Source organism: Pygocentrus nattereri, chromosome 14 (assembly GCF_015220715.1).
Source record: "Pygocentrus nattereri isolate fPygNat1 chromosome 14, fPygNat1.pri, whole genome shotgun sequence".
NCBI lineage: Eukaryota > Metazoa > Chordata > Actinopteri > Characiformes > Serrasalmidae > Pygocentrus > Pygocentrus nattereri.
Genome location: NC_051224.1, coordinates 20,515,189 through 20,541,917, shown reverse-complemented (window position 1 = coordinate 20,541,917; position 26,729 = coordinate 20,515,189). Strand labels below are relative to the sequence as shown.

Genomic DNA, 26,729 nt, shown 5'->3' with positions numbered 1-26,729 from the left:
TTTTTACAAACCTTTTTAATAAAAACAGTGAAATACATACATATTGATGCATTGCTAAGAAATGTGTTCACAAATGCAAAGAGCGCACACATGTCCAACTACGGCAGACACAAAAAGTATGGTTTATTTTCTAATACAGGTGTAATATCAGCCGTATTACCAACCCCGAGACATCAATCAAGCCTTACTGCAGGAAAACAAACACAAAAGTTAATTTGTTCTTAGATTCAGTCATGAAATAATTTACCTAGGTGACCACGGTATCACTTCGAGCCCTGTTCTTGTACCAGACACTTATTTTTTCAAAACAAAACTTTAAAGGGGTTGTGCAGCTTTAAAACCTCTATGATTGCAAATGTTCCTTCCACTTTAGTCACTGCTGAAGCATCACCTTTCACTGCACACCTGCCAGCCGCTACCTGAGCAATAGGTAATTCCATATTGTCAAATGAATAATTCAGCATAGTGTTTGTGGGATTTTAGAGCTCTTACATTAACCAGAGCAGGTGAAGTCTAAAGGTAATCCAGGTATAGGGAGCGCAGAGAGTAACAGACTGACCAGACGTAAGGTACGCAAAGAAAAGTGAATATCACTATTCTCGTTTATTTAAAAAAAGAAAACAGAACACTGTACAGTCTAACATCTTTCTTCTTTCAACAGAACTTGAGGTGCTGTTTACTAATCAGTCTCAGAGCGTTTCGCCCTTATCCAGTCTGAACATCTCCATTCTGATGGCCCTCATTTCTTGGAGAACTTGGCTTGCTTGTGTTTAGGTGGAGCCCATTTGAGACACAATGTGTCCACTGTAGAGAGAAGAAAACAGAGGGACACTATATCCATTTATATACAGGATAAAGACAAGAGATGCCTTCATTTTGTGTAGGTCAGGGGTCGGCAACACGCGGCTCTTTTACAGTCCTGTTGTGGCTCCACAGTGGAATTAGATTTATAGGTAAAAATAAAAAAAAATCCTCCTCTGCAGTAAAATAAAGCTCTGCTGATTGTTCAGCACAGTTGAAGACCATTGAACAATAAATGGTCTTAAACGCTGAAGTTAATGTAGAACTGCTATAAATGCTATGGTGACCAGCAGTCTGTATGTGTGTATGTATGTGTACACACACACACACACACACACACACACACACACACACACACAGAAGGCCGAAATTATTCATACCCCTGGCAAATTTTGACTTAAAGTTACTTTTATTCAACCAGCAATTTTTATTGACTGGAAATGACACAGGCATGTCCCAGAAGATAAGACGATGTACAAGTGGCATCATTGTGGAAAAAACTATTTCTCAGCTTTTATTTACATTTGAATAAAAAGTGGCATGTCCAAAATTATTCATATCCTTTGCAAACTGTCACAGTCTATGGGAAAATCCAAAGTTCTATACCATTCCAAACAGACCAAGCTGTTCTAAAGCATCCTACCTACCCTGATTCATTGGGAACAGCTGTTTTAATCAACTCAACAGGTGAAAGACAGCAGCTCTCTGCAGCTGGTTTGTGGACAGTCATGGCTAAGACAAAGGAGCTCACTAAGGATCTGCAGCTGCGCATTGTGGCTGCTCACAAGTCAGGAAAGGGCTATAAGGCCATATCTAAATGTTTTCAAGTTCCAGTGGCTACAGTGCAAAGTATTATTCAAAAATACAAGATGTTCCTCACTGTGGAAAATCTCAGAGGACGTGGTCAGAAGCCAAAAGTAACACCTGCGCTGGCCAGGAGGGTGAAAAAGGTGAAAAAGAATCCAAGGATCACCACCAAGGCCATCCTGGTAAATCTGGGCTCAGCTGGAAGCAACGTCTCAAGGCAGACAGTCCAACAGACACTGCACACTGCTGGGTTCCATGGACGCAGACCAAGGAGGACGCCACTTCTCCATAAAAGGCACACAAAAGCCTGCTTGGCCTTTGCAAATGCTCATCTGGACAATGAAGAAGACTTCTGGTCTTCTGTTTTATGGTCAGATGAAACAAAAATTTAATTGCGTGGTCACAATGATGTATCCTTCATTTGGCGTAAAAAAGGAGAAGCCTTCAAACCTAAGAACACCATCCCCACTGTCAAACATGGTGGTAGAAACCTAATGATTTGGCGGTGTTTTTCAGCCAATGGACCAGCGAACCTAATCTCAGTAAACGGCACCATGAAAAAAGAGCAATACATCAAGATTCTCAACAACAACATGAGGCAATCTGCAGAGAAACGTGGCCTTGGGCACCAGTGGACATTTCAGCAAGATAACGACCCAAAACACACAGCAAAAGTGGTGAAGAAATGGTTAGTGGACAAAAGCATTAAGGTTTTGCAGTGGCCCAGCCAGAGTTCTGACTTGAATCCAATTGAGAATCTGTGGAGGGAGTTAAAGATCTGGGTGATGGCAAGGAGACCCTCCAACCTGAAAGAGTTGGAGCTCATTGCTAAAGCTGAATGGGCAAAAATACCAGTGGAGACATGTAAAAAGCTGGTCAGCAATTACAGGAAGCGTTTGATTACTGTAATAGCCAATAATGGCTTTTCTATTGATTATTGAGCAGGGTATGAATAATTGTGGATGTCACTTTTTGTTCAAATGTAAATAAAAGCTGAAAAATATTAGTTTCCACAATGATGCCTCTTGTACATCGTCTTATTATTTTCTGGGAGATGCCCATTTCATTTAAAAAAAAAAATTGGTGGTTGAATAAAAGTAACAGTCAAAATTTGCCAGGGATATGAATAATTTCGGGCTTCACTGTGTGTGTGTGTGTGTGTATGTGTGTATATATAAAAACACACAAACACACACATACAAACTTTGATGCTCACATTTTGATGAGAAATGACAGCAGAAAAGACAAGATCACGTCACAAAGTGATGGTGTCAGCTGATTTCGGCTCTTACCTGTGATTGGTGGCTTTTTGTACTGTGCACTTTTCAGATGTTCCTCCACGAGTTTGGGGGTGACGCAGATCACATGCTGGCCCTTCCAGTACTTGACCATGTTCAGAGACTGCAGCGTGCTGATTATATCGCTCTGTGTGATGCTCGTCATTTGACTGTGGATGTAACAAACAGCATTCAGTGACAGGTGTACATGATTACAGAGACATTTTCATCACTCACAAGTAAGAAAACATTCTGCTTAATACAGCTGAAGTCTGTAAAGAGCCCTGCCCCTTCCATGCTTGGACTGCTTTTTGAATGACATGTATCAGTCTTAATGGTACAGTGACAAAAACAGCCTGTTTAGTTCTTCGGGGAAAAGAGAGGCTGGAAACTGATCATGTAAAAATACATTTATGGCAACTCGCAACATCACAAGCTCAAAGTAAACAATAAAATACACAATAAATGTAGGATATGGGCTGTTTAGTATCATTTGTCCACATGTAAACAAAATTTTGATGTTTTAGACATTGAGCAAAGAGAAATTTAGTCTTTTAAATGAGATGATTAAACATGATTAATATGACTAGGGCCATGTATTCAAGGTAAAAAGGTCTGCTTTGATTCGGAGTTCATTTTAAAGGCACATCCAGTGTTGACACACACATGCAGCCATGTACACTCCATAGAAAGGCACTGCCAGTAGAATGGGACACAGGCCAAGTGTCAGCTATAAAGGTGACCAATGTGGACTCACTAACACAGGACTCCCGACTACAGGCGGCTGTACCACCTGGGAAGGCCCCTCCTTTAATATACCTTAATAATCCTTAAATATTTTGGCAGAAAAGTTGGAAGAACATACAGTGTATTTACTGGTGTAATCAGGCATCAACAGATGCGCTACATACATTCATGCATATTTAAATATAAATCTTTTATATGTTTTTTGGAGGGTGCATGCAATATATCAGCAGGTGCTCAAACACTGAGTCTACCTGAGGTCTTTGATAGACAGTGTTCCTCTGAAGTCTCGCAGAATCTCCAGCAGTACCCACGACCAATAGCTCCTATAGCTCAGTTTCCCCAAGTCTGACAGAGGCTTCTCTGGAGAGCCCACTGTATTCTCCAACTTCGACAACTCATAACCTAAAGAGAGAAAACACAAACAAGTCAGTTATGAACACTGTAGAAGACTGCATTCATATTGTCCGCAAAGTAAATCAGATGGCATCATATATGTGTTGCAGTTTAGACTGTAAAAGCAGAAGCTCCAACGTACTGAACGCAATGAGGAATTTTCCGTATCCTCTGCGCTGGTACGGAGGAAGTGTGAGGATGCATGCAACGTTATTCCCATCGGGAGACTCCTTCTCCTGTTCGTGGAAAACACATGAGGGTCAATGACAAATAAGGCTTTCAAATGATCAAGTGATCAAATGATCAAATGATAAGGCTTTCAAAAACCTTCTATTAAAATGTATATCATGTGCACTTGAATCATCCAGGATCTATTCACTGGGTTGGTATTTGCTCTGTAGCTTTTATAACGGTATGAATAAATTTAGAAACAAGATTGTCGATTTTATCACCCAGGAAATGTCACGTGGAACAATCACATGTTAATAAAAATATATTTTAAAAGTTAAAAATGGGATGAAAATTACAATCAACAGGGAAAAGTCTAATTAATTAACATCTGTTATATTTGAAACGATTGTATACCCTGTAAAATGTCAGAAAGAACATTTTCCCTACTTTAATACATGAATACGTTTTCCTGAGAACACACTACATGGCTTGATAACTTGAACCAGCCCGACCACAATTCATAAATATTTTTTTCCAAAGATAAGTAGCCCATGACTTTCAAGTGCCCCATGAAGGTCACTTAGGCTATGTTTACACAGCAGGTAAAAGTGGCCCAAATCCAAACTTCTTCCTCATATGTGACACAGATGTATCATCTGTGTGTCAGTGTGAACAGCAAAAAATGCATTGAATCTGACATTTTGAGATGATTCCGATTTGAGATGCTTTCATATATGGTGCTGAAATCCGTATCCGATCTGCGGCAATGCGACTCATTCTGAACAGCCAGATCGGAATTCATGCGACTTTTACGTCAGCACAACTTGACATTTGTCATCATTTCGTGCTGCTGAGACTCAAAAATTTAGGCTGATGTTTCTATACCAATAAATAAGAGGAGACTCATCGCAGCAGCTCCGAGTTTGAAGAGGTTTCAAATGAAGCGGCCGAGCCCGAGGCTGCAGCTCAGAGAACAGTCTAAACAATCCGAGGACACGAACCAAAGAAGTGCTCGTGGCTGAATACCGGGCCCTTTTTACGCCAAACTCGACCACACTGTGGGTGATGAGCCCAGCTGTTAACCACTGGAACTCTGTAATCGCTCCTGCAATGCTGGTGAAGATGAAACCGGGAGCGGCAGCGTTTGCTAGTCGTCATGATTGTTTATGTCTGGATGAGCCACGTGAAGCTCACTGCAGGTCAGTTTGGGAGCTGATCTGTTCAGACTGATGTCGCATACAGGTCACGTTTAAAAGATAATCTGAACAGGCAAACAAAAAAATTGGATTTGGGCCACTTTATAAACATAGCTTTAGGGTCTTTATCACGCAAAACCCTGTCCATGTCTTAAAAGCATGTCAGAATAAATGTCCTTTATTGTCACATGTGGCGCTGGAAATCAAGTTCACGGATAAAGGTTTTTCTATTAATTGAACACTTTAAAAGCTGCCATATTTTGCAACATATTTACCATTTTTACAATAGAACCATGCCAATCTGACGAGTTTTATGAATTTTATTTACATGACTCATTTATCCTTTTTAATGGTTTATGGTTTAATTGTGTATTTGGTTGGATGATGCCACCATCTGACATTTTTATGCTCTGGGAGACAAAAATTCTTAAATGAATTTTATTTTGATGCACCGAAAATTCACATGAAGGCAGCACTGTAAAACTGTAGTGTATTTATTTCATTATTTCATAAGGGAAAAACAGACTTGGACACAAAAAAATGCACACCATGTTACTGACCACCAAAACACAAAAGGAGACAAAAAAAAAAAAAAGAACAGAGATTCCTCACCTTCGAGAAGTAACCCACAATGTGTGCCCCCTGTCTGTTGACCTCTGTGAGGATATAAAAGATAAATGGTTCCACGTCAAAGTAAAGTGTTTTATGATCCAAGAATAGCTTGGCCAGTAGACACAAGTTCTGACAGTAGAGCTGCAGGCAGAGCATAGAGACACAATCAGCAATCAGTTTAAATGGAAAACTATCATATCCTAATAAGTAGATTTTTAAATGATTAATCACAGCTACTTCCCTTGTGTAATCCCCTCTTAAAGATCCTCTTCCAGCCTATTAGTATATAACCTCTTTGAAGGGACCTACTGTATGTGTGAGGTGTGAACTGTATGTTAATTTGAATAGTCACCTTATGATCTCGTCCATCCACTTCGTACACTGAAATATTGCCTCTGCGATAAATCTCCTTTCCGGGGGGCTGCCGCCATTGACACTGTGTCTATAAAACGAGGAGAAGGAAAAAACTTATAAATAAAACAGATTTTGGAGCTGAAACCAAATAAAGTTTGACAAAATGAAGTATTTAAATATTCCTTATTTTCTAGATGATGCATGTTCATATTTTCATGTAAAGTTCTAAGTAAAGAAGAAAAAAAAAAAGGTACAGCATGAAATTTGAGATTTATGTTAAGTTTACGTCACGTCTTATTCTGTGAGTTTACTGGCTGATTGCAAAGCAGAAGTCTGATTACTGCCTGACTCATATAGACCTAGAGTTTCCCCATTACCTGATTACTCAAGTGCACGTAAACGTGTTGATCAGCTTACACGTAAACGCATGCACTGCTTCAAAAAGTACTGTTCACTCTAAGCTAACTTAGAGTTAGCTTAAACTAAGCTGCAAAACCGTCCACAAAACAGGGCAATTTTTTGTGATATCACAAAACCAACACCTTTAAGAACATCCACCCATTAAGCCTACAGCAATTCAGCCCCACCCATTCATAGTAACCATTTTTGAATGAGGAAACGTCCAGGGCAACCAATCAGTCGAGTGATTACTTATAGATGTTTTAAAGGCAAAGTAACAAAGAAATCCAGATTAAATCTAAGGAATAACGAGATGTTGGGAAATGGTCTTATAAAAATGAATTATGACTGTTGGTACATAAACAGCACAAACATCATAAGTGGGCCTCAATGAAGAAAATAAAAACAAAGGGAACGTAGGGAACGCTTTAAATGTTTCTGATAAGGATGCACAGCACCCCCTGTGGTTTATCAAATGTACTGCAAAAGCATCACTCTGTACTGACCAGGTGGTATCTGAAGGTCTTTTCGTATTTCATGTACTTCAGGCAGTATTCACAAATCCAAAGCTTGGGCTGTTTTCCATAGTCGTCAGGAAAGGGAGAGAAGTACCAGGCATCAATTTCAAAATTCCAATTTGGATCTTATCCACATATTTCACTTTGGTGATCTGGAGGCAGAAAGTTTAAGACCAGTGTGAAAAACTCAATGCGTTTCCATATCAAACCATAGCTTAAACCACAGCTAATGGCTTTCTCTTAATGTCAGACAGAGGTGGTGAGGAGGAGTGATATTATTGGTCAACATCACTTTTCCCACCCACTGGTGCATGGGAACGTAAAAAAGACGTCATTTAATGTAAGAACACATGAATTACACATAAAATCTGCTATTTTAGTCAATCTTACTTAACATGACCAGAGACAAAGTAACAATGCAAAAAAAAAAGTGTCGATTTTGATTTCCAGTTGACTAAGAAGCAGACTAAAAAGAATAACACAATGCAACATAATTTTGCATCAAGATGGAGACCTACGACAAGATTTAAATGTCTACTTTGCAATTGTGTAATCTGTAATTCTGTAATTATTAAAAATGAGGTGAAGTCTGGAGACGTTAGTTCCTTAGTGTGTATAAAGCAAGCACCGTTTCTCTCTTACCGCTTCATGCTCCTTCTCCAGGGCTGCTGTAGTTGGGTCCATCTCTGCATAGGTCTGAAGAAGAAAACATTGGAACATTGGATGGAAATTTTGTTGAATGAAAAATACAGATTACATCTGTCAAATCAGGGACTTGTGTGTCCACTTAAGGGCACCACAGTCCACAGTATGTTTAATTAACTGTGTTGACCTGGTGTTTTTTTTTTTTTTGGTCACAATATCACGGCTAAGTGTTGTGTTAAAGCACAAAATTTAATGAACATGTTAACGTGTATGATTAAACATGTTTTGAGCCCAAAGGCCCTCCATATTACTACAATTTAAATTTAAAAAGAGAGAGAGAGAGAGAGAGAGAGAGAGAGAGAGAGAGAGGGCTGGTTTTCCATGATATGGGCCCTATACAACATCAGTACTAAGAGTGCAGTTCCAGAGGAAGTCACTGAGAACCTCTAAGAATATTAACAACAACTGAATGAGTTTGTGGCTACCTTCTGAACATGGTTAATCTCGTCGTGTTTGCGTTTCTGGTTCCGTGTGATCTTCCTCTCCGGCTGGTCCCCGAGCTCTCCTCCCCCACCTTCTTCCACACTTTTCCTCACTGCGTCTTTCACAGTTTTGGTCAACGCCAGACGTCCCTTTCCGACCCACTCATCCAGCCGTCTGTTAACTGTTATGGGGTGGAAGAGGACAGAGAACCAGTCTTTTATCCTTGCAGCATTCATGTCCTGGTCTAATGATATCCTAGAGCATGTTTAACATAATGAAATGGCTGTTTTGGTCACCCACATGCAAGGCTGGGGACACTTATTACTGTAGCTGTATGGTGGACACCTACAGCAGCAGAAAGTACTGAGTATATAAAAACACTTACATCCAACATAGTGCACATAGAACTCCTCTCTGCCTTCCTGCTCATTTAGCCTGGACTGGATCACTTCAGCCGAGTCTACAGGGATGGAGAAAGGTTAAGCGAGTAAAATCAGTAAAGAGAACAAACACAGAACCTAAAATCCAGTGCACCAGCTTATAATGTCAACAGGGTACCATTCTAATAAGACTGGTCACTATCCACAAGTACTAAAAAGCATTTTTGTATTATTATATTTTAATAGTATTTTCATTTTTTCAGCAATGATGGCTGTTATTTCATTGTATTTTCAAAAAAATATGACCACTCAAATCTAAAGTGGAGGACAGAAAATTTTCATAATAAGATTAGTTCATCATTATACTGTGATATTTAGATTTTAAAATAAGATTCATTGCTGCCAACACGCAGGAGTCACTTTCTACAGATAAACAGATGAACTCTCATGTTCTCCAGTAAAAGGAACCTAAAAAGCTCTCTGGACCATGGTTAACAGGACAGGGGTTATATGTTTCACACATAAACAGATAAAACACACATAAACTCAAAATGTTAAAGGGGCATTCCACTGATTTTTCTAAATTTCTGCATAATTCAACAGGCAGAATTGGTTCATTATAGAGAAACTTACCAAGTTTCTTTACAGTGGTGGTGATAGGAACCAGGGGTCATGACATCTACAACACAGTATGTCCATTTTGTTTACTAATTAAAATAACCAGTGTCTTCTCAATTTTAATAGGTAATATTGATGATAAAATGATGATAACTATGAAAAATTAAGCATTCTATATCACTGTACAACACCTTATATGTATCTCTCCAGCACGCATGGATTTTTACACACCATTTCACGTAATAACTTTCTGTGTGGGAGCTTTAAGAGGCTTCAGACATCTGGTTGCTATTACCATCATGTTAAACAATTCTGATTTGGTAGGCTCTCTAGGAATGCATGTTTCACGTCAAACCATGAAAGAATTTTGTTTACATAAAGCAGATTTTTTGAAAAATTGGTGGAATTCCCCTTTAAAGCTGTCATTCAGTAGCAGCACTTTCACTATTAGATTCACGGATAGCTAAAACTCTACAGTTCCTCTTTGACCTTAATATTTTGAATAAAAGTGTGAATCTGTGCCTTACAGTTACAGACACAAATTTGCCAAATTAGACTTTCCCTGGGTGACTCTGGTTTCATATGCGCAAAACACTGAACTGGATTTTCATAGTGATAGGAGTTGCAATGCAATACTACTACCTAATGTCAATGTAAGCTAATGTATAAAGTTATGGTGAATTTATTGCACTATAATGTTAACATTTAAAGACTGTTACACAATAGTAAGTCAGTAATATCCATATTTACAGGGGAATTCCACCAATATTTCAAAATTCATGCACTGAGATGTAAACAAAGTCAGAGTGGTTTGGTTTGATATGGTTCACTGCAGAGAAACATATCGCAGATATCTTTACAGTGGTGGTGACAGGAACCAGGGGTCAAGATCTCTACAACACAAATATAGCCATTTTATTTACTATCAAAATCAATAACAATGCTCAATAGATTTCATTAGGAAGCATTATTTCACATCAAGCCACTCTGAATGGCTTTGTTTACATCCCACCCATTTATTATATATGTTTAGTATATACATCCAATTCATCCACGCAGATGTTTTTAAAAAATCGGTGGAGTTCCCCTTTAACTCACATTTAAGTTAGTATAGTAACACCTCTCGCTGCTCACTGAATATTTTGAATGCAAGTCCAGCCCGTAGATGAAATTTAGCTCATTTGGGGCCTTTATACTGATTTACTAACGTTCATAACGAGGCAATAAAGACGTGTGATGTGACGAGGCTTAAGGTGGCTATCTATTCTTGCTCCAATTTTCCCGTTCCACCTTAAATGTTGCAGCAGTTACATTCTGGCGCCAGGCAGACGGAGCAGCTGATGCGATGTGTTTATAAACAGAAGTACATTAAAGTAGATAAACACACTAAACTTGTGGTTACTTAACGAACACTGGTTTGCTTTAACACCGGCATTTCATCGTTTTTTACTCACGCCAGGTTTTATCAGCGCGCTGACACAAATACGTCTCGCCGATCTCCACCGACACCTCCTGCTCTCTGCCGCCGCCGAGGGTGGCTCCGTCGCCGTGCCGAGGCGCACACGAGCCCCCGGATTCAACCGCGGCCTCGTGCTCCTCCTCCTCGCCGCCGCTGCCGCCGTTAGAGCAGAAAGTGTTGCGCGCTCCCGCCTCCGACTCGCGGCCACGCGCCGAGTCTCGGTCCTCCATCAGATTAAAAATCACTTCCAATACTTTATTATTATTATTATTATCGATGACGACAGTAATCACACTCTCGCGCCACTGGGCTGAAATAAAAACAGAGCACGTCGTACGCTCTCGCGCTAACGCACGCGCACTGCTACAGTGGCACTCTCTCGCCCCCTGCAGGCAAATCAGATACAGCAGCCTGCGGCACTGCACGGATTAAAGGGCCCATATACGGCATTTTTCATTTTTGCACTACTGCCATTTGAATGTGTTTGTACCAAATATAGTCACACTTCATTTTATTTTGTGTTACTTTTAATAAATGTTTAACACAATACGACACTGTGTTAAAATACAGAGCATGAAACGTTTGCTGTTAATTAAAGGGCCCATATTCCCATTTGCACTGATATTTGTGTGGCTTTATGTACCAAAAAAATAAATAAATAAAACAAACAAACAAAAAAAAAAAACCTTACCTCGGTGCTTATATGAGTATTTTCCAACATTTCTTTATCCCTTACAATTAAATAGATTAATCACAGTAACAAAATCAGCCCATGTAAATAACCTCTGGTCTGTACTGGCTGACCTAATTTGGATAGCAGTACAGGCTAAAACACCACTTATGACTTCAAGGTGAATGGGCGGGGCTAAACTGCTGCAGATTCAATAGGTGGATATTTATTAAAGCGCTGTTTTTCATCGCATCACAAATAGTAGCTCCTTGTTCCATGCCAATGTTTACTCGCTCTCATCAAGCACTTTCCTTTAAGTGAGCCCTTGACAGATAAAATTCTTGGTTTTCCCTACTGGAGGCATATTTGTTTGCTCAGGTGACGCTTTCCAGGTACATCACAGAGAGTCTAAGGAGGTCTGTGCTAACAAGGTTGGATATCTCAGTACCAAGGCACTCTTACATGTTATTAAAATTACCGTTATTTTCAGGGCAAATCTAAGTAAAATTGTTAAAAAGCCTTGGACAGAAGAGCAAAAGCTACCAAAATATAGCAACCACAGCCTTCATCATGGCACAGTCTTTCAAATAAAGACATATTTCAGCTTTTTGGCCCTGGGGTGCAGTGCACTTTGAACTCTTATTTTTTGCGGTTTCTATCAAAGTATAATGACTTTTGTGCTACGTCTAAAATGTCTTCCCATTTCTGATTACATCACACCAGTGGGCGGGGCAAAATAATATCAACCGATATGTTTCACCTCCACCCACAATGCCCACGTATCATGGAAAGAAAATGCTCAGCCAGCTCAGAGACCCTGATACTGTGTTTTACCTGCAAATATGTGATGCTATGTAAGAAAAATGAGTTATGATTTCAGAGTTAAGTAAATAAAAATGTAAATAAAAAGGAAAAAATCCCATCCCTCACATGCAAATCAAAATAGAAATAAAAGAAAATTATATGCACTCCCGCATGCTAGTGGATATATTGGTCAAAGAATGTTGGAGATGGAGCTGCCGGGTAGAAGGAGAAGAGGTAGACCTCAGAGAAGGTTTATGGATGTAGTGAAGGTGGACATGGAGATGGTTGGTGTGAAAGCAGAGGAGGCAGTGTATAGGGCAAGATGGAGGCAGATGATCTGCTGTGGTGACCCCTAAAGGGAGCAGCCGAAAGAAGAAGAAGAAGATGCACTTCCGCATGCAAACACAAAAATGGAAAATAATCTCAAACTCCTCAGACGTTTGGCTCCAATCACCTCCACTGTGAACAATTCTGACTGGAGAATTTTGCATCAAAGAGCTCTGAATGTCTTAGCTTACAAGTTAAGCTTTTATATATGCAGAAGTTTTTTTCTCATCCTCTGCTCTACTGATAATTTTGATGTGTGTATGATTGCAGGATGACAGACACACTTCACTGCAGGGCTTGTGTAATATTTTATTATGACAACACCGTTATGATGGAGGTACACTTGGTAAACGAGGGAGGGAAGCTTCTGTTCTGCCGGCACCCCTCCCTTCTCCCACTGTCAGAGAACCCCCTCCTTCTTTAACTCAGTTTCAGTTTTCGGATGCATCCCCTTTCCAGTTCCTCTGTGCGGCCCACCTCCACGGTGATGATGGCCAAATCCTGCGCCTCTGGCTCTGTTTGCTCTCCCACCCCGTTGGTGGTGGTGGTACGCACGGCCAGCACTATCCCACTGGTTTGAGCTTCTGGGGATTCTGTCATGCCACTGGCCGTACTGGGGTGCTCGTGGACCGTGCCTTCTCCCTCTGTCTCGGGGGCCTGGATCCTGTCGTCCTTCCGTGGCGATCGTTTGAGCAGCGTCTTCTGCAACGTTCAAGTTTGAGTGGCGTGTCTGCTGATCGTGTTTAACTCCTGAAATGTCTTGCTGGCTTGTGGCGAAGCATTCTTCACCCGTTTGCTTCCCAGACTGGCTTGTCTGGTCTTTGTCAGCTCTGGGCTCGAGTGGTGGCCCTTGTTCTGCGCTTTCTGAGTGCGGCTCATTGTTCTGAGGGAGTAAACTGTTCTTCGGTAAACTGTGGTTGCTCTCTGATGAGGATACACTCATTTGGGTGAACTTTTCTACTACAGGTAAAGGAGTTTCATGAGGCAATTGTTCGCTTCTTCCACCTCCTTTTCCTCTTCCTCTCCGACCTCCTCTAAATTCCCCCTGAATCCTCCTGCCATCACGAGCTCGGCGTTGCGTTGGTGCCGAGACATCCTGGGCTTGGGGGACAGGGGTCTGACCAGGGCAGTCAGGGGGAGCAGATGGTAAAAACTGGCTGGGTTCAGGACTTGGAGCGTCAGGGCAAGTGGTGTCAGAATCGGCAGGGACCTTAGAGACAAACAGAAACCACTGCTAATAACGAATCTTGGTCTGGTGAGACATAAAAACTTGAAATACTTTGTCAAAAAACCTAATGTAGACCAAATGTCAGTCAGCCAAGACATGTTTGGTGTCTGAAGTTTACAACAAAACTATGGCTACGTTGGCATTACCAGGCTGAAGTGACACAAATCAGATCAGAATCCATGTGCTTTTTTCCCCCCACTGAGCATGTGCTATCATTCAGCGTTACCATGGCAGCAGCGCCGAACAGAAGTTAAAGACTGTAAACGGTGGAAAAGCAACACATCTCACCTTTTTCTCCTTGGTCTCACTCTAATAATGAAGCTGAGAGCTGGTCAGAGTTAATTATCTTCACAGCGAACCTTGTTCTGACCGTTAGTTTGTTGCTGATGATGTTTGTTGCTGATCACGTGACGTGATCAGCAGGAGGTGCGCATGAGGGTCATTTCAGGACGCTGGTTCGTTCACATTAGTGACAGATTTGAATCACTTTCCTAAACGAGTGTGAACCATCCTTTCAGAGAGATCGGATTTGAGCAAAAAATCTGATTTGAGCAATGAGGCTTATAACATGACTGTAGCTTATGAGGCTAATGTAGCTAACAAATAATGGAAACCTATACCCCACCAATTAGCTCTGAACAAACTGCGTGCATAAATCATCACACACTCAACTCAGGCCATGTGGAGTTCAGTACCTAACAGAGTCCAAGAGCATTTTATCCAAAACTGACCCGAAACTGCCGATCATTATGGAAAGAGATGATTGAGGGGGGATACCTGTCTGTCTAACATTCCGCATGTTTTAGCCCAGATAAGCTCTCCACATGCACCGTGGCATGCTGATATAGCCTCCACCTGTTTAATCCAAAAACTCTATTCCTTTACACAGAACGTTACATGTAACATACTTACATGAAGCCCTTTTGGCTTCACTAAACTGTACTTCACTGAATCACTTCCTGTACATTCACTGTCTCACATCACAAACCTCAGTGCTAAATACTGTGAAATATAAACTCAAACTGAAATCGACACATATTTAAGAAATGACATCCGAACCTGACGTGAGCATTAAGTCATCATCCAAAGAGACGATGGGAAAAAACAGTTGTTACTTCTGATGGCAATGTTGGTTAAATTACTGTGTAGTGACAATAACAGCAGTCATTAGATCACAGATAAATAATGATCAACAATCCTGCTTTAAAAATTATTCAATACACAGTGCTTTCACACAGCATTCCAAATGTTTTTAGCTTCCATACGTTTTGCACATGCACTGTGGGATGATGATATAGCAGGATTTTACCCTCTACCTGTTTAAGTCTTAATCTTCATGCAATGTTAAATATAATATATTGGAATTTACAGTTAATTAAATGTCTTTTTGGCATCACTAAACTGTACTACACTGACTCCATACTTGTACATTTAATGTCTCAGAACCCAAATCTCAATGCTAAATTCTGTGAAATGTGAACTCGACCCAAAATCGACAAAATTTAAATAATGACATCTGAACCTGACGAATGCAGTCACATCCCATTGGGTTTGGGCAAGTATTTCAAGCTCTAGTAAAAGCTTCCATTACATGTTAATTCCACTAGCCTCGTAGCTCCAGTGTAAAACTAAAAAAGCAACATCAATCACCAAACATGCCTCTGCTGATCAGCTACATCTGAGGTGTGAGGGGTAAAACTGTAAACTGACCAGTCTTAAATTCACCAGTCAGGCATCACATCATGACCACCTCCTTGTTTCTACACTCATTGTCCATTTTATCAGCTCCACTTACTGTATAGGTGCACTTTGTAGTTCTACAGTTACAGACTGTAGTCCATCTGTTTCTCTGATACTTTGTTAGCCCCCTTTTACCCTGTTCTTCAGTGGTTAGGACCCCCATGGACCCTCACAGAGCAGGTAGTGGATCATTCTCAGCACTGCAGTAACACTGACATGTTTGTGGTGTGTTGGTATGTGTTGCCCCGGCTCTGAGTGGATCAGACACAGCAGTGCTGCTGGAGTTTTTAAACTGTCACCGGGGGACTGAGAATAGCCCACCAACCAAAAATATCCAGCCGACAGCGTCCTGTGGGCATTCACCACTGATGAAGGACTAGTGGATGACCAACAATCTGTGCAGCAGCAGATGAGCTATTGTCTCTTACTTTACATCTACATAGTGGACTGACAAGGTAGGAGCGTCTAATAGAGTGGACAGTGAGTGGACAGTGTTTAAAAACCAGGGGTGGACGAAGTACACAAATCATGTACTTGAGTTAAAAGTAGAGATGCCCAAGGTAAAATATTACTCCAGTAAAAGTAGAAGTTCCTTCCTTTAGACCTCCACTTGAGTAAAAGTACAAAAGTATTTGCCTTCAAATTTATTTAAGTATTGAAACATTGTACTAAAAGATGAATTAACATAATTCAACTTTTTTCAAGTTACAAGATTAATTCAAATTTACTTTAAGGTTCCCAAATGAGTTTTGCCTTACTATCCTTTTCCCTTGCATCTGTAGGTCTCTGTTCATAAACATAAACTAGCCAAAACTAATTTACTATAAAATTAAAGTGTTTGTATAAATTCAGTAAAAAGTCGCGTCAGTCACGACTGCATATGTGTACATATTTCTATATTGTGCTCTATTTACACAAAGTTAGGTTAGTTCATCATTTATGTTGAATAGACTCTCCCAAAATTTTACGCTGTGCTGACATTGAACTGTGTGCTGCACTGGGTCGGTATGACCAACAGGTCAAAACCAGCTCAGAACAAAGTGACTGCTGTGCCCTGATTGGTGCTCTTGCTTTGTACTTCTTTTGTACTTTCATTTTGACGTGTTACGTTTTTATACACACAGAAACCAAAAGTAACGACAGATTTCTCAAAATGTAGTGGAGGAAAAAGACAGATATTTGACTTTGAAATGTAGTGAAGTGACTCAAAATAGAAAAACTTCAGTAAAGTACAGATACACGAAAAAAACTACTGAAGTACAGTAATGAATTACATTTACTTAGTTACTGTCCACCACTGTTAAAGACTCCAGCAGCACTGCTCTGTCTGATCCACTCATACCAGCACAACACACACTAACACACCACTACATCAGTGTTACTGCAGCGCTGAGAATGCACCACCACCCAAACAGTACCCGCTCTGTGAGGGTCCATGGGGGTTCTGACCACTGAAGAACAGGGTAAAAGGGGGCTAACAAAGTATCAGAGAAACAGACGGACTACAGTCTGTAACTGTAGAACTACAAAGTGCAGCTATACAGTAAGTGGAGCTGATAAAATGGACGAGTGTAGAAACAAGGAGGTGGTCATAATGTTACACCTGACTGGTGTGTATGTAATCATTTTAGGACTCACATCATTGATATGAATAAGGAAACGATTAGACTCCGCCTCAGGGTCAATGACACCGCCTTTCTCTTTCTGACGTTCCAGAATCTTCTGGAGACTTTCCCACTTTCTTTTAAACTCCGCACCTACAGCCTCGTCCTCCTGCTGAGGGAGAAAGAATGGCAGCGTTTCAAATGAGCACAAATAAACGTGCATATGAGACCTCAGCATGTGACCAACTGGCGTTCGGTCATCTGGACAGACTCCCCGGCATCTGAGCCAGCCAACACTGTGCAATTACACAGACTGTACAGGACAATGCCACACTGTTGCAGTCCACCGCTTGGCACCGCACACAAGAGTGACTCTGTCTGCTTGACATTTCCAGCAGCGAGACGGCTCTCCAAACACACAGGCCAGCTGGTTCACTGAGGGGGTGAAGAAAATGGAGCAGGGAAGGTGTTTTATATTAACGGTACTGAAAATTTAAGAAGCATAAAAATACACGGTGACGTCAACTGCAATAAAAACAACTGACTGTTACTTTTACAACAGATATGTTTATATTTAGGCAGCTTGCTCACAAGGAATGGCTGGCATTAGCAAACTAGCTAGCTGGGTATTAATCATTATGCTAACTTACATTAAAATGCTAAATAATTACGGACATTTGCAGCAACAAACACAAAAATCATCAAATAATATTAATTACACTGAGTAAACTATTCATCTAAATGAATGCCACCAAGGTTTGAAGAACATCAGAAAGCAAAACACCACTTTTATTAACAACTGTCGAGTTTCTTGGCAGCGCCTCGGATTGTCCACATGAAGACATGCAGCACCATAAATTTCCACTGGCTGAATCTGAGGTGTGTTCAATTAACATTTTACTTTATGCACTTTAGAACACAGTAAAACAATTATAAGCAGGCTGCCTACAAAAATAGCCCCCTAGGTCAGGGGTCGGCAACATGCGGTTCTTTTACTGCCCTGTTGAGGCTCCACAGCAGAATTAGATTTGTGGGTAAAATAAAATAATCCTCCTTTATAGTAAAATAAAGCTCTGCTGATCGTTCAACACAGTTTAACAATAAATGCTCTTAAACTATGGAGTTAATGTAGAACTGCTAAATCACCCTTTAACCCTGAAGGTTGGTACGAAGAGTGTTGGTCACTATAGCAACACATACAATAATCTCGCCTAGCAAGTAGCTAATGAATTGGCAAAGAGAGAGATTTAAGACCACATTGATAATTTGGAGACAAATTGACTTATTTGCATTTATAATCACTCCAGCTCATTCCGTGATACGTTTAATCTGCAATGAGAAACTGTCAAATGCTAAAAGTTGCAAAGCTGAAGTCGGTTTCTTTTTCACCTTAAATGGTGCCGCAGTTACTTTCTGGAACCTCATGCACCATTTAAGGTGGAACGGGAAAATTAGAACAATAAGCTGGTGAATGAAAAGCAACTTCAACCTCGTAAAAAAGAGAGACTTTTTACAAGAGACAAAATACTTTTTTGAGAGACATTTTACAAGAAACTGTTCTACTTTTGAGGAAAAGTTTCCTGCCAGAGATGTGCGAAAAGCACTTATAGCTGAGCTAAAGCTGAAAGCAGAGCAAAGTAAGTCTGCGTCTTTCTTTATATTTTTGTGTCTATACTAGGACATTAGCACATACTGACCCAGGTTTACAGCCAAGACAGAAAATGGTACTTTAATATTTGAGTTGCCCTAATTTAGGTTTTGGAGATTGGAGCCGGAATGCCTTCTTTCTTGATTTTTAGCACCAGAATGTGATTCCAGCCCATTTCCATCCCTGCATATACATGACACAGCATCTACTGATGTAGATTCTGCTGTTTTGCTCTCTATTAATAAATTAACTTTATGCAAATGGGCAAAGCATTCAAAGCACTGACCAATCAAACTGCTGACGTGAGATGGGAACCCACTAGAAGTCACACTCAAGCTTCATGTGCAAATCTACTGAAAGATTATTACAGTGGTTGGAAAAACATGGATGGGAGTCGGAGATAACATTAGTTATTGGCCAAAACATTCGTTTTTAAAATATGGCATGTTGGGCTACAGAAAGGTTCCTGTCTGTATTTTCATGAAGCCCCCAAAGTGGCTAACAGGTAGCGATGGAATCTGCGGACGGTGACGTCTTTACCTGAGGGAAGTCTGGCGCAGGTGATGAAAGCAGGGTGCTCACATCGTATGACAGCGGCTCTCGGCACACGGGGCAAACAACAGACAGTTCCTATACAAGTGAGAGAAAGATCACTCAGGCTTTGCTATGCTTGTCGCAGTTAGGAGTCTATGTCTAAAAATCATATTTAAATATTTAAAAAAAATTTTGTGGCAAAATTAAATTATTGTGAACAGTTATTCAGAGCGGTTCGAGAGAAACATACTGACTTATTTCTTTACAGCCGTGGTGATAGGAATCTACCTACCTATCTAAATGTCTGCCTGTCTACCTACCTACGTACCTGTCTGCCTGCCTGTCTGTCTACCTACCTTCCTGCCTGTCTGTCTACCTACCTGTCTGCCTGTCTATCTATCGTAGGTAGACAGACAGGCAGACAGGTAGGTAGGTAGACAGACAGACAGGCAGATATACAATTATACAAGAATAGAACAAAAATAGAATAGAATAACACAACTGAATAACATCCATCCATCCATCTATTTTCCAAGCCTAATAAAATGGAAGCCTAATACATAGAAATCCTAATTCACACACAACTCAACAGCTGGATGGAAACCTGACCACCCTTACGAGTCCCACCTCCTCCTCTGCTCTGTCTCTGCTCTTGTCTTCCTCCAGCTCTCTCTCCCGCTCTCTCAGCTCCACCTCAGAGTGGGTGACGTAGCGGCCCAGGCAGTGAGAGTGGAAGTAGTGGTAGCAGCTTGTCTTGGTGAACACCTCTCCCTCCTGCACCAGTGTGCATTGGCAGAAAGAGGAATCGGACACAAATGAAATATCAATTTTATTCAGTTTAATTTTTGTTTCATCGCTTTCTAAACAAAACCTTCAATATCTTATATGTGAGAAAGGGTAACTTTCTAGAAAAAAGAAAAAACAAACCTTAATATATCGCTACTGTCGAAACAAAACATTGCATCTTCATTTTTTATGTTTTGGAAACAATTACAAAGTACCCATTGTCCTTTACATTATGTATAAATTTCATGATGAATAGTCTAATAGAAATGACCCAAAATTACTTGGAAAACACTCTGACTTACATTAAAAGTAGAGCATGTTTTTTTCCTTCTCCTGTAAAGTTACCATTTTGGAGATGTTTTGTTCCGACAACAGCAATATGTTCATATTAAATTTGGACTATTTGTATTGCTTCACTCATTATGAAAATTTTCAGAAAATGTAAAGTGCAGCTGTTTTTAAATGTTGTAATAAGTCATATAAAAAGGTTTGTACATCCCATTAAAAGTTCAGACCTTTTTTTTAAAAAAACATTTTTGGATATGAAGGTATCTGGTTTTGATAAAATGTTCATTTTAAGTCCCACTTGTTAAATGATATCACCTTTATCTACAAATTTAAAGAGTTAGACATAAAATTAGCATTTTTGTCATCTTTCATACAATTGAAAATACACAGAAATGCAATTTCCTTATGCAGAAAAAGTAAGTTCACCCCTACATATCACTCCTTTAAGCGTGTCGGATTGAAATCCGGTGCACTTGATCAGGTGCTAATGATTACAGAACACTGCTGGAGAACATCTTGGAGGAACCTGTCTGATTTAAACATCAGATATCTGGTCTGATTCACTCTTTGTTAATGGAGTGTGTGGTATCTTCACACCTAGATCAAAAGAGCTCGCTGAGGCCTTCAGCGAGACAGTTGTAGATGCTTATAAGTTTGAGAAAGGGATTCAGGTGATTTCCAAAATACCAGAAAACAATTGTTCCACTGTCCAGGAGACCATCTACAAGTGGACAATATTTAAAACTATTGCAAACATGTCCAGGCCAGGGCTGCCCAGTATATATAACCACACAACAGAATAGGGTGAGTGAGATGCTAAAACAAGTCTCTAAGAACTTTCATCACTGGATCTACAGGTGATGAGTGGCTCTCATCACTGCTGGTGTATGCATCATTAAGAAAGAGAAGGAAAAGACAGGGTCCAGGACTTCTAGAACATGTACTCTGGCCAGGGGAGTCAAAGATGAGAGTTGTATGGCTGCAGTACCAGAAGCCATGTTTGGTGAAAACCAGAGGCAGCATTAGACCAGAAGAACTTCATACCCACTGTATAGCAAAGGTGGTGGAAACGTAATGGTTACTTAAACTATGCATCGACTTTGACACCACACCACACCACAGAGTGATTGAGGAGAACGTGAGGCCACCGGTCAAAAAGTTGATGCTGAAGAAGTGGACCTTTCAACAGGATAATGATTCCAAAAAAGTAAATCCACCAAGGAAAGGAAGAAATGGATGGATATGGAATGGCCTAGTCAAAGCCAACCAACTGAAATGCAGTGGAGGGATTTGAAACAGGTTGTACATGAAAGAAACCGCTCAAACACTGCACAGTTGAAACAATTCTATATAGAGGAATAGGTCAGACTTTCTATGGATGTAGGAAGCTGGACAATAAGCAAAAGAGACAGGAACTTTTGGTGTTGGCGAAGACTTGAGAGAACTCTGGAAGCAAAGGAAACAAACAAATGGATCCTTGAAGAAATGAAGTCTCATCTCACACTCAAAGCCCAGATAACCAAACTGAATGCGTCTTATTTTGGACACATTCTGAGAAGAACTGATTTATTAGAAAAGACTGTTATGCTTGGAAGAGTGAAACATAAAAGGGGAAGAGGACAACCAGCAACAAGATGGATGGATACAATCAGAGGAGTTATGAACCTGCTATTCAAAAGTCTAAAGACCCAAACAGAAGACAGAATATTCTATTCCGTCACCAGGAGTGTGACAGATTTAGTATAATAGACATCAGAAACATATACAGTTATAATAAACACCGACGTCAAGTTGTTTTTGCCAAAGAGGGTGATACCTATGGAGGCCTGAAAGGGCCATGGGTTCACAAATTTTTTACAGTTTTTCTGTGGTAAGCTGTTCATATGTTCTCTTGAGATCCTGTGATATTGTGTCATAATCACAGCAAAACAAATGTTTTTAATATCTCAAGTTATTTATATCATTATCAAGACATGGCAAACATTATGCTATCTAGACAATATTCGTTAGGTGATAAGGTGTCTTTAAATACAAATTTTGACTTTTTTCTTCTTTTCCATATTTATCTATATATACTGTTTAACTGAAGATTAAATACTGATTTGTCCACATGTCAAAGAACAGAAACATTTCATGCCAATCACATTTCACACTTGACTATAGATTTATATATAATCTATACTATATAATCTATAGATGAGTCTTACAGTCCTAATTGTATACGAGTAGACTTCATGGACAATAAGAAAAAAAAGGAAATCAATATTACAGTAAGATGACACAGCATTACCTTAAAACCATACAGACAGATGACACAGTTCCCATGGGGAATATTGCTCTCTGTCAGGATCTCTTTGGCTTTCTGTGGTCAAGACAAAAAGGGGAAAAAGTGCTTGATAATGAGGCTGCGACGGCCAGAAAACTGGCTTAGACCGTGCGAGATGGCACAAACCTCAATCAACTGATACAACACTTCCATCCCCAAGCAAGACTCAGCCTCCATCTGCAAACTCCGCCGTAAACTGTGGTGTAGAAGAATCAAAAGAGTGTCTATTTCTGCTATTTAATCTGCTCCATCAATAACATAATTTCTCAGTGCTAAGTTTCAAATGAGTCATTTTATTATCACTCCGGTTAAACAAATCAACAATAAGCACTTACTGATCTAAACTGTGTTCTTCATGAGCTTTCTTGCTCAGAGAAACAACAATAAAGGCAGCATGGAGCTTCTTTTATGCAGTTATAGGAAACAAAGTAACACCAAAAGCTCTAATTCTACATGCTGATCCATTTTACTATGAACATGGACATGCATGCGCTGTAACTCCTCAGGCAACAGATATAAAAGTTAAAGGTGCCAATGCCAAAGTGTCTGAATGGATAGCCGGCGAGCTGGTCAGTTTTACACGGTTAATATCGCAGTGTATAAATGCTGTAGGATCACAATACCATTTAAAATGGACTAGCACCTGAGTAACTTGTCATCAGAGAGGCCTCGCGGATTGTGAATGGAGATGCAGGGAAGAGAAGAAGGATACTAAAAGCAAAAAAAGAAATATGTTATGAGATGTGCGTACAGCCTTCAGGTCATCTATAAAAAAATTTCTCTCCCACAATATTGCTTAAATTCTGAGATTTGCTGCCTTATCATGTTGACAGTTAAGCATCAGTCATATCAAGTCCATCTGGAGCTTATAAGTACAAATATACAAAGTAAGTTATGTCAAAAACAGGTTTGAATCACTCTGTATGAAAATACAAGGTGATTCAAAAAGATTAATCCGATTTCAAAGCACCATATTTTCTACAACCGTGAGGCATCTAGGAACCAATCACATTCCAATTGAAAGACGGAGTCATAGAGTTTCTGACTATCAGTGGAAGATGGCTCCCTTCAGTCTGTGAGGAGATGAGACCCTGAGCAGACAGCGCTCTGAGTTCTCCACTTCAACAAGAGTGAATCCGTCATAACTGTGCAGCGTGATTTTCGTCGACAGTGAACCTCCAACAACTCAGAGCGTTCGTCGATCGTTCCACAACACTGGATGATCTCCAAAATCGCATTGAAAGAGTCATGAGTGCAGCAACACCCGACATGCTCAACTGAGTATGGGATGAGTTTGACTATCGTGCTGATGTTGTCCGTACAGCTGGAGGAGGTTCATACTGAGCACTTGCAAAACTACAGAATGAACCTTATGCTCATTTAAACCATTTACAGGTGAAATAAGTCATTCTGAAATCGGATGAGTCTTTTTGAATCACCCTGTATAATCAGTCAAGGAGCTGAAGATGTCCAGCACATGCCTCTGAGTCCAGGTCCAGTGTCAGAGTGAGACAGACAAACTGGGACAGGCAGTCCTCTCCGGTGGACGGATGAAGGACCACACTGACTTGCCAGCCTCTAAAAGAGAAAGACTTGTATATTTATGTCTCGGCTGTGGCTCAACTTTAGGAAAAAATAAATTCACATTTGGTTTCATGTAATTTATGTAGGCTGTAACGTTTACCCATCATCTTTCTGTGTGACTTTCAGTTCATCCAGGTAGATGGACTGCAGCACTTCTATTTCACACAGCGTGCTGTAAAAAACATAAACTGCTAGATTACTTGTTATACAGACTAATATTGCTACATACAACCATTTCATTTTTATATTCATTGTCCATTTTATCAGCTTTACTTACTGTACAGATGCACTTTGTAGTTCTACAGTTACAGACTGTAGTCCATCTGTTTCTCTGATACTTTGTTAGCCACTTTTTTTCCTGTTCTTCACTGTTCAGGACACCCATGGACCCTCACAGAGCAGGTTCTATTTGGATGGTGGATCATTCTCAACACTGCAATAACACTGACGTGGTGGTGGTGTGTTAGTGTGTGTTGTGCTGGTCTGAGTGGATCAGACACAGCAGTGCCACTGGAGTTTTTGAACACCTCAGTTTCGCTGCTGGACTGAGAATAGTCTATCAGCCAAAAATATCCAGCCAACAGCCTCCTGTGGACAGCGTCCTGTGACCACTGATGAAGGACTAGAGGATGACCAACCCAAACTGTGCAGCAGCAGATGAGCTGTCGTCTCTGACTTTACATCTACAAGGTGGACCGACAAGGTAGGAGTGTCTAATAGAGTGGACAGTGAGTGGACACAGTGTTTAAAAACTCCAGCAGCACTGCTGTGTCTGATCCACTCAGACCAGCACAACACACACCAACACCACTGCCACATCAGTGTCACTGCAGTCCTGAGAATGATCCACCACCCAAATAATATCTGCTCCGTGGGGGTCCATTGGGGTCCTGCCCACTGAAGAACAGGGTAAAAGGGGGCTAATAAAGTATCAGATAAACAGATGGACTACAGTCTGTAACTGTAGAACTACAAAGTGCACCTATACAGTAAATGGAGCTGATAAAATGGACAATGTGCGCAGAAACGAGGAGGGAGTTTAACGAGGCTGAAGTCAGCCTTTTATTAGAATTATCCGTTCCACCTTATATAGTGCAGCAGTCAGATTCAGGCGCCTCAAGCACCAGAATGTTACTGCAGCACCATTTAAGGTAGAACGTTGTATTGGAATGACTCCAATTTCAGCTGCGTCTAATATCATCTAAGATTATGACTAACCCCAGAATGGCCCACTACACTCCAGTAGCCATACTAAGTGAGGTCTCTGGCCATGAATCAGCGGTTTGAGTTTATTTGAGGGAATTGTCTAAGTGAGCTCCATCTCCGCGAGCTGTCACTGCAGCACCGGCCCACTGCTAACGCTCCGCTAACGGGATCACTGCAACCGCTGATATCATACTTTAGTACAAGCGACGGGTTGGAAGAACATAACTGAGGAAAAATGTGTGCTGAGAATAAACAAATGTCTAAATCAGCTCTACTGGCAGCGTTTTCAGCTCAACTACTCACTCGCTCTCCGCCGCCATGGCCCCGCTGTCCGTCCGCCTCAGAGGGATCCGGAAACACCGGCCCAAATAGAAGAGTTCCGCAGAGAACCGCTGATATAACTACTACTTCATCTAGTACTACTTCTAATGCTAATACTACCACCAGTACTACTACAACTACTGCTACTCCTACCACTACGTCTACCACTTATAATAGTACTACTACTACTACTACTACTTCTAATAGTACTACTACCAGTATCACTACCACCAATAACACTGCAAATAACAATATTACTAATAGTATTACTATAACTACTACTACGACTACTACTACTACTACTACTAATAATAATACTTTTTTTTAGTATTACTACTACTTCTAATAGTACTACTACCAGTATCACTACCACCAATAACACTGCTACTAGTAATGCTACTACTACTACAAATAACAATGCTACTAATACTACTACTACTACTGCTAATAATAATAATAATAATAATAATAATAATAATAATACTGGTATTACTACTACTTCTAATAGTACTACTACCAGTATCACTACCACCAATAACACTGCTACTACTAATGCTACTACTGCTGCTACTACTACTACAAATAACAATACTACTACTACAACAACTACTACTACTAATAATAATAATAATGCTGGTATTACTACTACTTCTAATAGTACTACTACCACTACCACCAATAACACTGCTATCACTAATGCTACTACTGCTGCTACTAATACTACAAATAACAATACTACTACTATAACAACAACTACTACTACTACTTCTACTACTACTAATAATAATACTTCCACTACTACT

The 26,729-nt window shown here is 40.3% G+C and overlaps 2 protein-coding genes across 3 annotated transcripts; both read right to left on the bottom strand.

Moving 5' to 3' along the window:
- kat8 (K(lysine) acetyltransferase 8) lies at positions 1-11,581 on the bottom strand. The gene is given in 13 exon segments (XM_017697410.2): positions 1-804; positions 2,901-3,055; positions 3,884-4,034; positions 4,168-4,261; positions 6,005-6,145; positions 6,357-6,446; positions 7,264-7,391; positions 7,394-7,427; positions 7,918-7,971; positions 8,406-8,584; positions 8,789-8,863; positions 10,856-11,279; positions 11,552-11,581. Coding segments are annotated over 13 exon segments (1,620 nt in total). The 3' UTR covers positions 1-739.
- A 1,369-nt stretch (positions 11,582-12,950) lies between these two features.
- rnf25 (ring finger protein 25) lies at positions 12,951-26,059 on the bottom strand. 2 transcript variants are annotated; one of them, XM_017697412.2, is made up of 10 exons: positions 25,909-26,059; positions 24,500-24,571; positions 24,297-24,393; positions 23,459-23,526; positions 22,942-23,011; positions 22,780-22,851; positions 20,043-20,189; positions 19,422-19,511; positions 17,268-17,405; positions 12,951-13,871 (listed from the first exon to the last, which is right to left on the bottom strand). In XM_017697412.2, exons 1-10 carry the CDS (start codon positions 25,923-25,925, stop codon positions 13,062-13,064), a joined length of 1,581 nt encoding a protein of 526 aa, XP_017552901.2. In that variant the 5' UTR covers positions 25,926-26,059; the 3' UTR covers positions 12,951-13,061. The 2 variants fall into 2 exon arrangements, with proteins under 2 accessions (XP_017552901.2, XP_017552902.2); XM_017697413.2 differs by having other exon boundaries at positions 17,268-17,402.
- Between the last annotated feature and the right edge of the window lie 670 nt (positions 26,060-26,729).